The sequence below is a fragment of the Pteropus medius genome, unplaced genomic scaffold, assembly GCF_902729225.1.
Source record: "Pteropus medius unplaced genomic scaffold, Ma_sr-lr_union100, whole genome shotgun sequence".
Lineage (NCBI taxonomy): Eukaryota > Metazoa > Chordata > Mammalia > Chiroptera > Pteropodidae > Pteropus > Pteropus medius.
In genome coordinates, this window is record NW_024349803.1 from 1,049,983 (window position 1) to 1,066,037 (window position 16,055).

Sequence of the window (16,055 nt, forward strand, 5' to 3'; positions counted from 1 at the left end):
ACGACTAATATTACAACTGGCAGTGTGTACTTCTTAATCCCCTTCACCTTTTTCACCCAGTCCCCTAACCCCTTTCCCCTCTGACAACCATCAATTTGTTCTCTATGAGTTTGTTTCTGTTTTGTTTGCTTGTTTATTTTGTTCTTTAGATTTCACATACAAGTGAAATCATATGGTATTCATCTTTCTCTGTCAGACTTATTGCACATAATACCCTCTAGGTTCATTCGTTTTGTCACGAATGGCATAATTTCATTCTTTTTTATAGATGAATAATATTCTTGTATATGTGTGTGTATATCATCTTCTTTGTCCATTCCTCTATTGATGGGCACCTAGGTTGCTTCCATACCTTGGCTATTGTAAATAATGCTGCAATGAACATAAGGGTGCACAGATCTTTTTGAATTAGTATTTTCAGTTTCTTCGGATAAATACTCAGAAGTGGGATTGCAGGATCATGCGGTAGTTCTATTTTTAATTTTTTGAGGAACCTCCATACTGTTTTCCATAGCGCCTGCATCAATTTACAACCCACCAACAGTACATGAGGGTTTCTTTTTCTCCACAGCCTCGCCCACACTTGTTATTTCTTGTCTTTTTGATACTAGCCATTCTGATAGGTGTCGTTGTGGTTTTGATTTGCATTGCCCTGATAATTACAACAATGGTTCTTATTTAAATATTTATAATCAAAGCTAAATGACAGGTCCCCAAAGTGTTAGCATTGTTTCTTCCTCTCATGTGGTGAAGCAGGGTACAAAAACACTTTTCATAAACACTTAGACTCAGGGTCTTTGGAAGCAAGCTGTGATGGCAGCAATTCTAGGTCTGGAGTTGGACCTTTGTGTCCCACTCTGCTACTTACTAGTGGACCTCTCCAAACTCAATTTTGTCCTCTGTAAAATGTGGTCAATGAATATTTCATAGGATAATTATAGGCATCACCTGAGATAATGCACATACATACTTCTTGCTGAAAAGTTGATAAATTAAAACCAGAGCCTTGTTACACACTCAGGATCACTAAAAATGGCCCTATGTCTTCTAGCGTGTTTCAAAAATGGCTTCCCCTCGCCTGCCTTCCCTTAATCATGGAGAGTCAGACCTGAGTTTGAAAGTTGGTTCTGCCACCTACTTGCTATTTGCTACACAGTCTCTCTGAGCATCAGCTTCCTTCTCTGTAGAATGGAGCTAATACTCATGTAATGCCGTTATCATAAGGAGTAAATAAAACAGTTTATCTAAAGTAAGGGTTGGCAAGCTGTGGGTCGTGGGCCTAATCCAGCCCACTGATGATTTTGTAAAGTTTAATTGGATCACAGCCGTGCTCATTCACTCACGCATTGTCTGTGGCTCCTTTGGTGCTACAATGGCAGTGGAGTAGTTGTGACAGAAACTGTATGGCCTACAAAGCCTAAACTATTTACTCTCTGGCCCTCTTTAGAAAAAGTTTGCCAACACCTGATGTGAAGCATCTCATTGAGTGCCTGCTTGTGGTAGGTGCTCAATGACCATGGTTGCTCTCATCATCATCATTATCATTATCTGTATCATTAATGCAGCAATCAGGTGAAGCAGTGTTCTGTAAAGGTGATGAAGAAGAGTCCCCGAGGGGAGAGGGGCTCTCTGGAGTCACCCAGCACAGTGCCATGCATACGGCAGGCCTGTGTCAAAAAAGACTCATGGTTTTGTGAATGTTCTAATACATCAAGTAATAGTCTCTAAATTTAAATCTGCCAGGAAAATGTGTCAGAAGTCTGTTGTTAGGGCCACCAGAAGTCCATATAGTGCCTTTGTGTGAATTAGAAAACGTACCCCTTCCTTAAGACACTTAATTGTTACAATAAATATACTGATTTTGTTAGAACGAGAAGATGCTTTACTGCCAGGAAGTTGTAATAAATATACAAATCTACTATGTATTCTTTGTGAATGGAATCCCCCTGCCCTTTAGGATTATGCAGTGTGCTACCTGCATGGCTGTACGTGGCAGCTCTGCCTGTCAAAGAATGGTGAGCCAGCCTGAGTTCTGATTTTGTATATCTGTTATCTAAAAGTGGGGCTCATTCCTTATGGATCTCTGCATGCATAGCTATGACTTTGCCCCTCATCTGTGCTTCCTTGGCCTCTGTGGGCCCAGCAGGCCCTGCTGCCTCCTCACCACCACCTTTGGGACCCCACAGGCAGAGATGGAGTTGGTCCAGCGTATTGGCGTCCCTGCCAGTAAGATCATCTACGCCAACCCCTGTAAGCAAATTGCACAGATCAAGTATGCTGCCAAGCATGGGGTCCAGCTGCTGAGCTTTGACAACGAGATGGAGCTGGTAAAGGTGGCGAAGAGCCACCCCAGTGCCAAGTAAGCTGAGAGCCGCTCGTGGGGAGGTGGAGGGGGTGGGAGGAGTGGGTTCACAACTGAGGACCATGACCTGAACCTGGCCACATCCCAGGCAGTTGGGGCAGGCACTCCTGGACTGGACCCAGGAAGCCAAGGACCGACTAAGGCAAAGGCAGAAATAACTGATTACAGCCCAGGCAGAGCAAAGCCCACGGCGTTATGAAGGTCAAAGTCATGGCTGAGAGAACAAGACGGGGTGGTCAGGAAAACTTCACGAAAAAGGTGACGTTTGAGGTGGGCCTTGAGTAGTGAATGGAATTTGGGGAGGGCACAAACAGTGGATCGGATTGAACCGCATAAGCAAACACACGGAGGCTGGAAATAGCATGGGGTGTTTGAGGGATAAGCAGAAATTTGGTGTGGCTGGCACATACCATGTGCGAGGGGTGAGGGAGACAGTGAGTGATGCTGGTCATGGGGCAGGGACCTGATGCAAATGGGCTTTGCAAGGGGTCAGGGCTGGACGATTTGCTCAGACTGAGGCTCTCATGTGGTCACTTGACACCCGGGGCATTCCAGGGAGTGGCCTTGGGGTGAAAGGGAGGCCAAGAGGTGGGCCATTCTGACTCACCCAAAGTAGCTTGCATTTTGCATATTTTACATGATATTGGGGTTCTCAATAAGACTGTGTTTAAAAAATCTTTCTCTTCATACAAAAAAAGTTGGAAAAGCCTGGCTGGTGTAGAGGCTGATCAGGGGAGAACCGGTGAGGTTAGGACCAGGGCAGGGGTCCAGGGATGTTTAGAGGATGGATCGAATAGGATTTAGAGGCTGACTGGCTGGCTGTCCTGGGAGAGGAAGAGGTCGGGGGGGCCTGTGGAGTGTGGCAGCTCTGAGCCATGCACGTTCACACCCTTTGACTCAGAGAAGTGGTTGGGGTGGGGAGGAGGAGTCCACCCAGCGGAGGTGCCCTGTGTGTCTCCTCAGGATGGTTCTGTGCATTGCCACCAATGACTCCCATTCCTTGAGCCACCTCAGCCTCAATTTTGGAGCGTCACTGAAATCCTGCAGACACCTGCTTCAAAATGCCAAGAAGAGCCATGTAGACGTGGTAGGTGTGAGGTGAGTGCCTGGAAGCCCCACCATCCCCACCCATGCCGGGCCCACTGCCTCCTTCCCAACGTTTCATCAGTTCTGTATGAGTCCTCCCCCATGGCCTTCGAGGGGGGCCTGGTCCTGGGCCTGGAATTGTGCTATTTGAGAGTTTCCTCTCTTTGGAAAGAAAGTTTGGAGTGTCCTGCTGCCCCAACCCCACAGCCACCAGGGCTTGTCCCAGAAGTTTCCAGGAAGGATCTGGCTTTGCAGGAGTCTTACCTGCCTGTAGGCCACACCTTTGCCCTGCTTCTCTCCTTGCTGGGATGTGGAGGGAGTAGTAGTGATGACCTAACACCATAGCTTTCCTTCATTCTGTACATAGTACCAGTATGCCAGGCCCTGTGCTAAACGTTTCGTATGCATTATCCCACTGCCTTGTGAAGTCTTATCCCCACTTTACAGACAGGGGAACTAAAGGCCAGACAGGCCACACTGCTGACGGAAGGGCACATCTACGTCTGGCTGACTCTGGGATCCCAGCCTTCACGCCAGAGATGGAGGCATGGCAGGGGCAGAATGGAGAGATGGCAGAGGCACCAAGTGCCAAGGGACCTTAGACCTCGTCTCCTGTCCACTCCTTACTTGCCGCTTGGTCCTTGGGAACACATTTAACCTCTTAGGCTCTCCGTCATTACATCTGTCAGATGGACAGCATGTTTGATGTGCCTGTCCAATGTGCCTTTCCTGGCTGGCACTGAGGTGGTGGCACCTGGGGCCCTGAATGTAAGCCGAGGCTCTTCCTTCCTTCCCAGTTTTCACGTTGGCAGTGGCTGTCCTGACCCTCAGGCCTATGCTCAGTCCATCGCAGACGCCCGGCTTGTGTTTGAAATGGGTGCCGAGCTAGGCCACAGGATGCACATCCTGGACCTGGGTGGCAGCTTCCCTGGAGTGGAAGGGGCCAAAGTGAGATTCGAAGAGGTAACCCTGGGGTCAGAAGTGTCTCATTGTGCTCTGTGGGGGTGGGGGCAGGGCGGGGAGCATTTTAATGAAGATTGGGAGCCCACTGTGAGTGGGTCTTATGTGCTATATGCTGTGCTTGGTGCTTTACCTGGATCTTATTATTAACCCATGTTACAGCTGAGCAAATGAGGCTCATCAACGTTACATTACTTCCTGAGTGAGCTACAGAGCTGGCTGCACACCCAGCTTCGCCTGACTCTAGCCCATGGACATATTTGAGGTTCAACCAGGCCATATTTGCATATGTCGAAAAGCTCTTTGAGAGTCCAGATATTCCCTATTCACCTTCAGGTGGGCTGATGAGGAATCAAATGGGTGGGCAAGGAAAGGAAAAGCCAACCTTCTGTCCACTCCCAGTCCATCTGTCTCCTTCCCATCTGTGAGATGAAATCAAGAAAAATGTTATCTCGATCCCCACTGCAACCACTAGGGGTCGCTTCTCCTTAGTAAAAGCTTCGTCCTGGAATATCCACATCTAGGAACTGACCCTAAGAAAATAGTCTGCTATGGGCACAAAGAATTAACCTCAAAGATGAGCACTGCAGTTTTGTTCATCACAGAAGTCAGGTGGACTTCCCTGGTCCATCTAACACTTGGAGATTGGTTAAATTATGGATCATCCTTATGATAAATCATTTACTCACATGGAGAAGTCATTCACAGTCTATTGAGTAAAACAGATTATAAAAACATGTATAAGGCTTATCATGTATATATTGTACAATAAAAATGATTAAAGGAACTACTCCAGAAAGTTAACAATATTAGGTTAATCTGGATGATAGAATTAGGGGTCATTTTGATCTTTTTCCTTTTCATATTTTCTGAAATTTTTTTGTAAAAGAAAATGTGTTACTTAAGAGACTGGCTATTTCTAAAACAGAGTTCTCCATCAGAGCTCTGGGATCTGAGTACCACACTTTTTAAAGTGTTACTTTAAAAGTGTCTCTTCCCACCATGGGACATTTGAGAAAGGGTGATTTACACAGGCACGAGGGGTTTGATCCAGCTCTGTCTCCCGCCTACCTTTTTGGCCAGCTGTCTGCAGTTACCAGCTGGGGCCTTAGCAGCTGCCAAGTCCTTCTTCCTGAAATCAAAGAAGCTTTCAAGAAATAGACTTGAGGCTGTAGTGAGTCTTCAGCATAAACCCCACATTTCAAAAACATAACTGTCCCCCCATCCTCCTACCACCAGATTGCTTCTGTGATCAACTCAGCCTTGGACCTGTACTTCCCAGAGGGCTGTGGCGTGGACATCCTTGCCAAGCTGGGGCGCTACTACGTGACCTCGGCCTTCACCTTGGCAGTCAGCATCACTGCGAAGAAGGAGGTTCTTCTGGACCAGCCTGGCAGGGAGGGTAGGTGCCAGGTGGGCAGTGGAACCCCGTTTTTCCCTGAAGCTAGGGACTGGCTGGCTGAGCAGGGTCTGGTTTTGGGGAGTGGGGGAATCTACAGAATAGATCCTTGCTTTAGAGGAACTTACAATCAAATCTCCTCAACCCCAAGACACTTATTTAGCATCTTCTTTTTCTATGAATGTTCATATTTTATGAAGATTAAGATCAAAATAACCTTAGGGAGCATAGATACTTTATTAACCCCATTGTACAGACAAAATTGAGAGCCTAATACAAGTGAATTGCTTAATGGCCAGTAAGAAGTAAAGCCTGCATTTGACCCCATATTCGTCTCCTCTCTTAAACACAGGCTCTTACTCACTCAATATGTCTCATAATATCATGAAAACAATTAACGACAACATACATTTCTCTAAGCCTACTTTACGATGACAGAACGTATGTATGAAGAGGTTGAATCACCAGCCCAAGGTCACACAGCTGATAAGGGATAGTGCTGGGATTCAAGTTCAGGCTGGGTTGACTCAAGGCGTCTCTGCCCACACTGCCAACGTCAGTGCTCTTTCCTGCCCTTCCAGATAGGTCAGTGCTCCTGGCAGCCCTGTGAGTGAGATGTGTCAGGGACTCTGGTCTTGGGGTTTCGCGCTCTGCTCCAGGACCCTCAGGCAGGCTCTCCTGGGGTCTGTGTGCTCTTCCCCAGAAAGAATTCATATGGAGGGATGGTAGGCTTCAGGTAGAATGTGTGTGTGTGTGTGCAAGTGTGTATGTGTTGGGATGGCATTCTTCTGGCCTCCTTTATAGATCTGGGGGATAGTTCTATCTAGTCCCACCAGGAGACCTGGCTTCTTGTTCCAGTTCATGCACTGCCCCAGTCTTCTGCCTTTGAGCAAGTGGCTTAATCTCATGTGGTCTTGAGTTTGGGTGGGCTGCTCTTCTGCCTTTGCTGGGGGTGGGCATTGAGGGGCTCAGATGCAGGTAAGGTGTGTGTCCTGGGCAGGGCTGCTCAGTTGCAAGGGCGAGTGTTCCCAATGCTGCAGTGAACTTCACATCACCAGCCCATAGTCAAGGAAGAGGCAGCGCTTTCACTTCAACCACCCATTGTCCCAGTGGAGCCCACCACTGTGCCGGCTCCCCATGCTCCCACCCCCTCACCTTGCTGCTTGTCCTGCCCCTGACCCCTCCCCTCCCTGCAGAGGAGACTGGTTCTGCCCCCAAGACCATGGCATACCACCTGGATGAGGGCGTGTATGGAATCTTCAACTCAGTCCTGTTTGACAACACCTGCCCTGCCCCCGTACTGCAGAAGGTGAGCCTACCCCACGGGGGCCTGTTTCAATTGTGTGGGTGAGTTTAAACAACACTCTGTGTGTGTTATCTAATTTTTAAAAAGTAAAACATATTCATTGTAGGAAGTAGACAACAAGGATGAAGAAGGTTCTCACTCATAATTCCAACACATAGAGATGGACTTTTTGAACATTAGATTTCTTTTCTGTCTTTAAAAAAATGTATTATACTTTTTCCCAATAAGGTTAGGGTCATATTGTTTTTGTAAACTGCTTTTTTTCACTTATATGGGGTGTGTAGCTCTTTCCATGACATTAATTTGACACAGGCTTTTTGATGACTGCAGAGTATTTTTACCAATCTAACTCAAGCGGTTGGCCATTTGGTTTCCTGTTTTTGAACATTGTAAGTCTATCTTGACATCCATCTTCAATCATTGCTCTGGGGTAAATTCCTAGAAGTAAAAAGAAACAGTTCCTCTTTAATAGTTTTTTTCATATTAACAAGGGAACAATAATAGGCAAAACATTTCTTCTGGCCTTCTGAATCCAGCCCTGGATTAAGGGGAAGAAAAGGGAAAGACAATCAGACACACTTTGTATTTTCACACTCCTGGCTTTTGTTTGTGCGGTAGCTCTTCTGGGAAGGAATTTAAGTGCCTAACCAGCCCCTAGGTCATCGCAAGCTTTCAATAAGTGTTTTTTTTCCCTTTCGTTTCCATTCTGTCTAGTTTTTCAAGGCCCAGTGTCATCCCCTCTTTAAGCTCTTCCTGCCCCTCATCTGCTGCAGGCACAGGGAGCCCCTCCCCACTTCCTCCTACAGGCGCCAGCATGATGAGTCCTCATTCCATAGTTGTGTTGTTAAATATGGTGGTATGTGAATGCCTGTCTAGTAAGCCTACCTGATGTGCTCAGGAATTGTTTTCTACTGTGATGCACGAGCATTGCCTGCATTCCTGTGGGATCCCACATCCTACTGCACCCAGAAAGGACCAGGCCAGCCTAGGCCAGCCAAGCCCCAGGTTATACAGCAGGCAACAACTGCTTCCCAGTCCCCCTCCCCCTTCCAGTACCCCTTTTCCTGTTATATGCCATCCCTGACCCACTCCCCATTCCCTTCATCAGCTGAATAGATAAGCAGGACTATGGTCCCAGCCCACTTTTCACCCCCTACCCCCTACTTCTGTGTTTTGATTAATCTCCAGCTGGTGTTCCTGACTTGGGCCCCAGAATGTTACTGACCTTCTTTGTGGTCTGTGTTGCTTCTCTGGAAGATGGTGAGGATTTTTCCTTCGGGCTGTCAACTACTTACTGAGTCCTGTAATGTGACCATATCCAGAGTGGGACTCACAGTCTGGTTGTGGAGACAGACATTGTATAAATGATAGCACATGTGCTAAGCTAGCTGCAACTGTGCTGGAAGTGTGTCAGAGGGGCCCAGACTGGCCGGGGGTTTCTGTGCCCTCTTTCCCAACGAAGGTTCTCTCATTAGTCATTATGGCAGCTTTGCACCCCTGTTCTTTGCTCCCAGGAACTTTGCTTTTGGACCTCAGATATAAAGTTGTATTAAATATAATCCTTGGTTAAAGGTATCTTTCTCATCATTGGAGCATGCTTGGCCCCGTTTTTGTTTTTGTTTTTAATTCAACGTATAGTTGAGTTCCTTCAATATGCAAAGCATTGTGCTGAGGTCTGCTGGGTAGAAACCGCATTGTGTGTGTGTGTGTGTGTGTGTGTGTGTGTGTGTGCAGAGAGAGAGAGAGAGAGAGAGAGAGAGAGAGATTAGTATACAAGCTACAACAGTGTCAAGATAAAATATGAAAATAACTACAGAACAAATATTAGATTTTCTTCAAAGATATTTTAGCATGTGTTGCTAAATGACAAGGACTTAAAAAAATCACAATACTCTCATCAAACTAAAAATTGAACAATTCTATAGTATCCCCCATCATCCAGTCTGTGTTCAGATATCCCCAACTGGCTTATAAATGGTTTTTATAGTTGATTTGCTGAAATCAGGAGCCAAAGAAGATCCATACATTCCATTTGGTTGATTTGTCTCTCTCAACCAATTGGTTTCCCCAATCTCATTTTTTAAAATTATATTTTATTTGTTGGTGAAACCAATTTGTTGGTCCTATATTTTCCTGCATTCTGAATTTTTCTGGGTGGTGATTTCCCTTCAGTGTAACTGAATGTTTTTCAGTGCCCTGTGTTTCTTTGAAACTAGGTAGTTAGATTTAATGGGTTCAATAGATTCCCAATGTTTTCGGATAAAAATGCTTCATGGGAATGGAGGTCTTGGCTTTTTTTTTTTGGTGTAGTAAGCATTCTTACCATTTACTACCTCATCCCTCTGTCTCTTCCCGTGCAAAGTAACCACTATTTCTACTCGGGTTGTCTTTTCATATAGTTTTTTTTTCTTTTATGTATAGATATAACTATATATAAAACTATATATGTAGTTTGTTTACTGTGGTAAGAACACTTAATATGAGCTCTACCCTGCTGATAGATTTAGAAGTGTATAATACAGTGTTTGTACAAAGGCACAGTGTTGTACAGCGGATCTCTAGAACTTACTCATCTTGCAGAACTGAAATTTTATGCCTATTGATTAGCATCTCCCCATTCCCCCTCCTCTTGGCCCTTGGCAACCACAATTCTATTCTTTGCTTCTGTGAGTTTGACTATTTTAGTTAACTCACATAAGTGGAATCATGTAGTATTTGTTCTTCTGTGACTAGCATATTTCAGTTAGCATAATATCTTCCACATTCATCCATGTTGTTGTACATTGCAAGATTCTTTTTTTATAAGGCTGAATAATATCTCGTGGGATGTGCATACCATATATTTTTTATCCATTCATCTGTTAGTGGACATTTAGATTCTTTCTACATTTTGGCAATTGTGAATAGTGCTGCAATGAACACAGGAGAGCTAATATCTCTCAGATATCCTGATTTCAATTCTTTTGGACATATACCCGGAAGTGGGATTGCCGGATCAGATGGTAATTCTATTTTTAATTTTTTGAGTCACCCCCATACTGTTTTCCATAGTGGCTGCACCATTTTGCATTCTCACCAGGGTCCACTTCTCCGCAACCTTGCCAACACATGTTGTCTTTTGTTTTTTTGATAATAGCCAGCCTAACAGGTATGGATGATATCTCATTGTGGTTTTGATTTGCATTTCTCTTATGATTAGTGACATTGGGCATCTTTCTATATACCTATTGACCATCTGCATGTCTTCTTTCCTATCATTTTATCACATCCAATGTATTCCTAAAATGTATTTATAATTTATTCTACTTATTTTCTACTTTACACAAAGGGTGTCATGATGTATATAACCTTTTTGGACTTTTTCAAAACCTTAATATCACAGTCTTAAGTTTCCTCAATACTGCTGTCTGTCTCTACAGCTCATTCGACTATATTGTATAATACTCTGTTGGTGAATATGCTGCAGCTTATTCGTCCACTCTCATTTGGATTGTTTCTAGGTATTTCCTATGTGAATACCGTAGCTGTGAATATTCTTGCTAACATCTCTGTGACACATGAGCCAAGGAGTGGAATTGCCGAGCATAGGGCATGCGAAGGTTTAGCTTTATGAGCTCATACCAGACTGTTTTCCAAAGTGGTTGTAATAATTGACAAACCCACCAGCAGTGTATAAGAGACGGGGTGGATCTACGTTTCCCCAATGCTACCAGCACCACCACCACCACCACCAATAACATGTAATCTGTGCGATTAAAAAGAGATTTCAGTTATGATTAGTTTCATCTGATCAAATTACATGACTTGAACAGGATATAGAGGCTTGTGTCACTTTCATGTTAATGTCTAGATGCAGGCAATTCAGAGCTGTATTGTGGTTTCATAGTCATGTGAAACCATATAGCTTCTCACTGTACCTTTTTCTACCTGTTGCCCTCATCTTGGTTGGTACAAATTGAAGCTCCAGACATTTAGGAAAGAAAAGATGAAGTCTATGTGCCAGTTGCCTTTTAAGGAAATTTCCTGAAAGTAGCTACATAAAACTTAGGCTTTTGTCCCATGGCCATAACTACCTGCAAGGGAAGTTGGTCTTTATTCTAGATTGTCATGTGTCCAGCAAAAAAATGAGAATTAGAATTGCTGGGATAGGCAACTAGCAGCCTCTGTCACAAATAAGATCGAATAAAAACACTGGATAGCAACTTGTTGTATTAAGGTTTGGAATTTTTTGAGAGGAAGGTAAAGATATTGATTAATTTTAGACTTGAAGTTAGGTGTGCATGTTATAATGTGAGTATCTAGAGTAATCGCTAAAATAACAGAAATAATGTCATTTCTAACGTTGAGACTAATTAAAATATTTTAGTTTGGACACCTGCATAAAGAAATAGACCAGTAAAACATAGTTGAGAACATAGAAAGGACTCACACATTTCTGGAAACTTGAGTTTTGACAGGACTTGCAAAGCAGATCAGTGGGGATCGTTTAATGTGTGATGCTAGAACACCTGACTGTCCATATGCAAAAAAAAAAAAAAAAAAAAGAAATTAGATCTCTATCTCACACCATACATAAATATAAATCCCAGAAACCAATATAGGAGAATATCTATTTGACCTCAGAACAGGGAAGCACAGTGAAGAACATCTTAAAAACCAAAAAGAAAAAGACAACATTAAAGAGAAGAACTTCTGTTCATCTGTTAGCAAAAGGCAATCGCGAAGTGGTTGAAAATATTGAAACACATATATCATTGATAAGGGATTAGTAGACAGATTATATGAAGGATTCTTTAAGAAATAGACAAATAAGAATCTTAAGAAAAAAGCAATATGAAATACAAAGCAATAGAAATAGGGGCAGAAGATTTCAACTGGCAGTTCACAGAAGAGGAAAACCAAATACAAGATGAAAAGGTGTTCGACCTCAGTGGTAACCAAGGAAATGCAAATTGAAATGAAAATGACCATTTTATACTGACTAAATAGAAAAGAGTTTAAAGCATGACAGTATCAAGTGTTGGTGAAGATATAGAGTAGTTGGATCTCTTAGACACTGCTAGGTGGAGGTTGGCAAAACTACTTTGGCATTATTCAGATAAAGTTAAATATGTGTATACCTTTCGGCAAGTTCCTAGGTATATATTGTAAAGAAGCTCTTGGCATATGTGTTTGAGGAGATATATAAGATTGTACACAGGAACAATTTTTATAATATAAAACATTGGAAACTACCTTATGTTTGTTGGTAAGGTGATACATAAATAAGTTACAGTGCATTCCATATAATGGATTCTATGCAGTATATTGCAAATTCTGGCTATATGCATCAATTGTGTGAATCTTGGGAATGTAATTTTCAACAATGAAGAAGCAAGTTGCAGAAATTACATACTCTATAATTCCATCTACATAAATTTCAGAAGTGTACAAAACTAAATTCCATATTGTTTAAGGTTAGGTATACTCATGGAAAACAAAGTAAAGCAAGAGAATAATGAAAACAAAATTCAAGATAAGGGTTACCTCTGGAGGGGCTAGAGAAGGGGCATGTCATTGGAGTGGGCCACATAGGAGTTTCAAAGATACTGGAAATTTTATATTTCTTTAGCTGGGTGGTGGGGACACAGATATTCATTTTATTATCATTCCCTACAGCTTGCACATGATACATATATTCTTTTGTATGAGTTAAAATATTTAACAAAAGTTTGAGTCTGTCATTGCTTATTAATATATCCTTTGATAGGCTCCCATTTTTTCTTTATCATATTGTTTCTAACATTTAGAAAAATCTCTTGGGGGTTTTAATTAGAAGTAGTTTTTTTAATCTATTTATTAAATTGGGAAGAATTCTCTTTTTTGCTTTACTAAGTTTTTCCAGTTAGCTGAGGGTCTTATATTTTATTTCTCCCATTAAGTTTTTATTATTTTCTTTGAATAAGTATTATTGTGGCCCAAGTACATCCAAGAATTTAATAACTTAATGCTTTTATTACTATTGTGAGTGGAAGCATTCCCCTGTGTTTTTGAGCTGAGACACTGGCTTGCATGCTGAAACTAATTGATTTCTTCTAAAAATTAGACCTCTCCCTTTTGGATTTTCCAGGTGGGCAAACATGTTATCTGCAATGTGATATTTTATTCCTTCATTTTCTCTATATTGTATCTTTTTGTTTCTCTTCTTTTTTTCTAATAACTATTGCCAGCATTTCTCATGATATATAAAATAGGAATGATGACAGAAAGTCTCAAACTTGGATCAGAAGACATGGGTTTGAGTCCTGGCTCTGCCATATACTAGCTGAGTAACATTAGGCAAGTTATTTAATCTCTCTGAGCCTTGTTTCTCTCATTTTGTCATCTGGAAAATGAGGGGACTGAACTCAAATTAAGGTTGTTTTTGGTTCTGAAATGAGGCCATTCTAGTGTATCTTCATTAAGTTAGAGTTGCGTCATTTTAAAATACTCTTTCTTCATTTTGGTGTTTTGTTTTATTTGCAGTTTAAATCAAGAATAGATGCTCTAGGCTAATGAATGCCATTTTGATGTGTTTTGAGAAAATTAAATTTGAATTGTAGATCTTTATTTACCATATTATGATAAAACCATATTGTCCTCGCCTTCTATTTTAAGGATAAATTATCTGATGATTGAAGATTGTTCTTTGATTATAAGTGTGGATTTAGTTAGCCAAAGTTTCATTTTGGATTTTTGCCTATATGTCCACAGGTGAGATTTTGACCATATGTTTTTGTCCTCTTTTTTTTCCTTTTTGTTTTAAAATATTTTTTTTGTTGTTGTTTTAAAATATTTTTGTACACTTTATGTTCTTTGGGAATTATTGATCTATTCTTTAAAAGTTGGGGAATTACATCAGGGCCATGGGCCATTTCAATTGTTTGCCCTTGTTTCTTCTGTGGATCCGCTCACATTTTGGGCCTCTTTAAGAAAGGCAGCCAGCTGGGTGCAGCTATGAGACTTCTTGTCTGGGACTACTCAGAGTTCTCAGAGTTCTGATACTAACTCCCTCCAGAACCTGGAGCAGGTCACTACCTCTCTCTGAGTTTTCTCATCTGTAAAATGGGAATTGCAACAGCCTTCCAGGTGACATGTGATGTAGTGGTGGGCATGCTTTGTAAACTAGGAACCCCCTGCCCTCTCTCATAGAGGAGGCCCAGTAGTAGACTGGGTATTTTGTATTTTTACAGGTGTTTGTCCATGTCCACTCAGTTTTGGAACTTATAAACAGAGCTGAGACTTACAAGCCTCTTGCTACATGCTTATGGAATATGTATTTTGCAGATTCCTTTTTTGTTTCCCTTTTTTTAAAATGGCTTTAAATAACAAAAGGGTAGCTTTGCATTATTTCCTGTGAAGTTTAAAAATCTTTTCTCCATTTATTTTTGTCGTTGTTGTTTATACCATGAATAAGAAGTGAGAGACTCTAACTTACAAATCAAGGGTGACTTTTTTTTTTTTTTATTGTAGTGGAACATTTGAAACCTCTTTTTTCAAGGACCCTTGTTGGTACATTTATATAGCATCCCCCCTCCTACCATCTTTAAAAGTTAGCTTAATGTTTTTTAATGATTGAAGCTAAGGGAAATAATTCAGAGCAATGGAGATTTTTACTCATTAACAAAAAAAGCTTATAAACAAGATGGTTTTTATATGAACAAGAATATATTTGTTTGTCTTCCTTTCCTAGAATGTGAGCTTCCTGAGCACAGGAACTTTGTTTGTGTGTTCACTGGTGCATCCCCATCTTCTAGGTCAGAGCCTGGCACATAGTAGGTGCTCAATAAGTATTTGTTGAATGTGTGAATAAATGAATGAATATAGGATAATTCTCACTATTGATTTTAACAACTTATGCATGTTTTTATTAATGAGACTAGTGGCTTATTAATTAACTTTTTATCAAATATGTGATCGTTATTTCCGCTTGTGGAACCTGTGGCTTTTCTTTTAGTTTTACTCATTCTTGCTGCTGCCTAAGGTGTTGAAACGCCTTTCCTTTTTCCTCTATTGGTCTTCTCTGCTGCCTCCTTCTAGGCTTTTGGATGACTTCTATTCTTATCTTCTTTTTCTTTCTTGCTCTTTCTCTTTTTCATTACTCATGTATTTCCCATTTATTCATTTAAAAGATGTTATTCAGAAAGTACCTACTGTGTGCCAGAATGCTAGACATAGAGGAGATGGGGGCAAAGAAGACTGTCATGATTTCTGAGCTCATGGAATTTATAGTCTGAGAGGGAGAACAGGTCTGAGCAGATACATTTCACAAATACCGAATTATAAATTATGGTAAATGCTCTGAAGGCAAAACTTGGGAGTGCATGCATGGAGTTTTACGAAAGGTTTCCACGAGAATGTTTTAGCTGAGATCTAAAGAAAAATTAGAAGTTGGCAAGTTTGGGGCCTCAAGGAATAGCATGGAGAAGGCTAAGGGTGGGGGAAAGGAAGCAGGGTTCACCTGCAGAACCCAGAGCAACCAGAATAACTGGAACACAGTGAGTGTAGCAGAAAGTGGAGTGAGGGGCCGGCCACAGAGGGCACATTCAGGATTCACTCATGTCCATCTTTCAGGCATGACTGCTCCTCTAGGACCTTCGTGGTAGGATCCCCCATATTGTGACAAATTGCATTGATATCTTGGTCATCTGCAAATGGTCGGTGTTACAGATTTCTTTTCTGGATTTGGAAGTAATTTATGACAATTTTTAATTTAGTGTGATCGGTAGTTGTATCTTTGGGCAAGTCACTTAACCTCTCAGAGCCTCAGTTTTCCTGAAATGGGAATAATTATATCTACCCCATGGGGGCCTCTGCCAGGTCAACCTGTTGGAGTCCTGTCTTCCTTACCTGAGAGCCTGTGGGAGGGTGGGTGTAACTCATTTGTGTATTCTGGCTCCTGTGACCAGGTGTTTCATGGAATA

The 16,055-nt window shown here is 41.9% G+C and overlaps 1 protein-coding gene and 1 long non-coding RNA gene across 8 annotated transcripts in view; one reads left to right on the top strand and one right to left on the bottom strand.

The window, feature by feature from the left end:
• Positions 1–16,055, top strand: part of AZIN2 (antizyme inhibitor 2) — a 28,414-nt gene that overhangs the window by 7,791 nt on the left and 4,568 nt on the right. For 2 of the 7 annotated variants that reach the window (XM_039837008.1, XM_039837009.1), the window contains 6 exons: positions 1,958–2,015; positions 2,187–2,359; positions 3,326–3,460; positions 4,246–4,411; positions 5,648–5,810; positions 7,004–7,116. In XM_039837008.1, coding sequence (XP_039692942.1) covers positions 1,962–2,015; positions 2,187–2,359; positions 3,326–3,460; positions 4,246–4,411; positions 5,648–5,810; positions 7,004–7,116 — 804 coding nt within the window. In that variant the 5' untranslated portion in view covers positions 1,958–1,961. Of the gene's footprint in view, positions 1–1,957; positions 2,016–2,146; positions 2,360–2,384; positions 2,951–3,325; positions 3,461–4,245; positions 4,412–5,647; positions 5,811–7,003; positions 7,117–16,055 lie in introns of those variants that run through there. The other 5 variants (XM_039837010.1, XM_039837007.1, XM_039837011.1 and 2 more) reach the window with 4 other exon arrangements.
• On the bottom strand, positions 7,428–11,642 carry LOC120582032 (uncharacterized). Its single transcript, XR_005647435.1, has 3 exons — positions 11,543–11,642; positions 8,339–8,788; positions 7,428–7,551 (listed from the first exon to the last, which is right to left on the bottom strand). It is a non-coding gene; the product is annotated as an uncharacterized LOC120582032 (long non-coding RNA).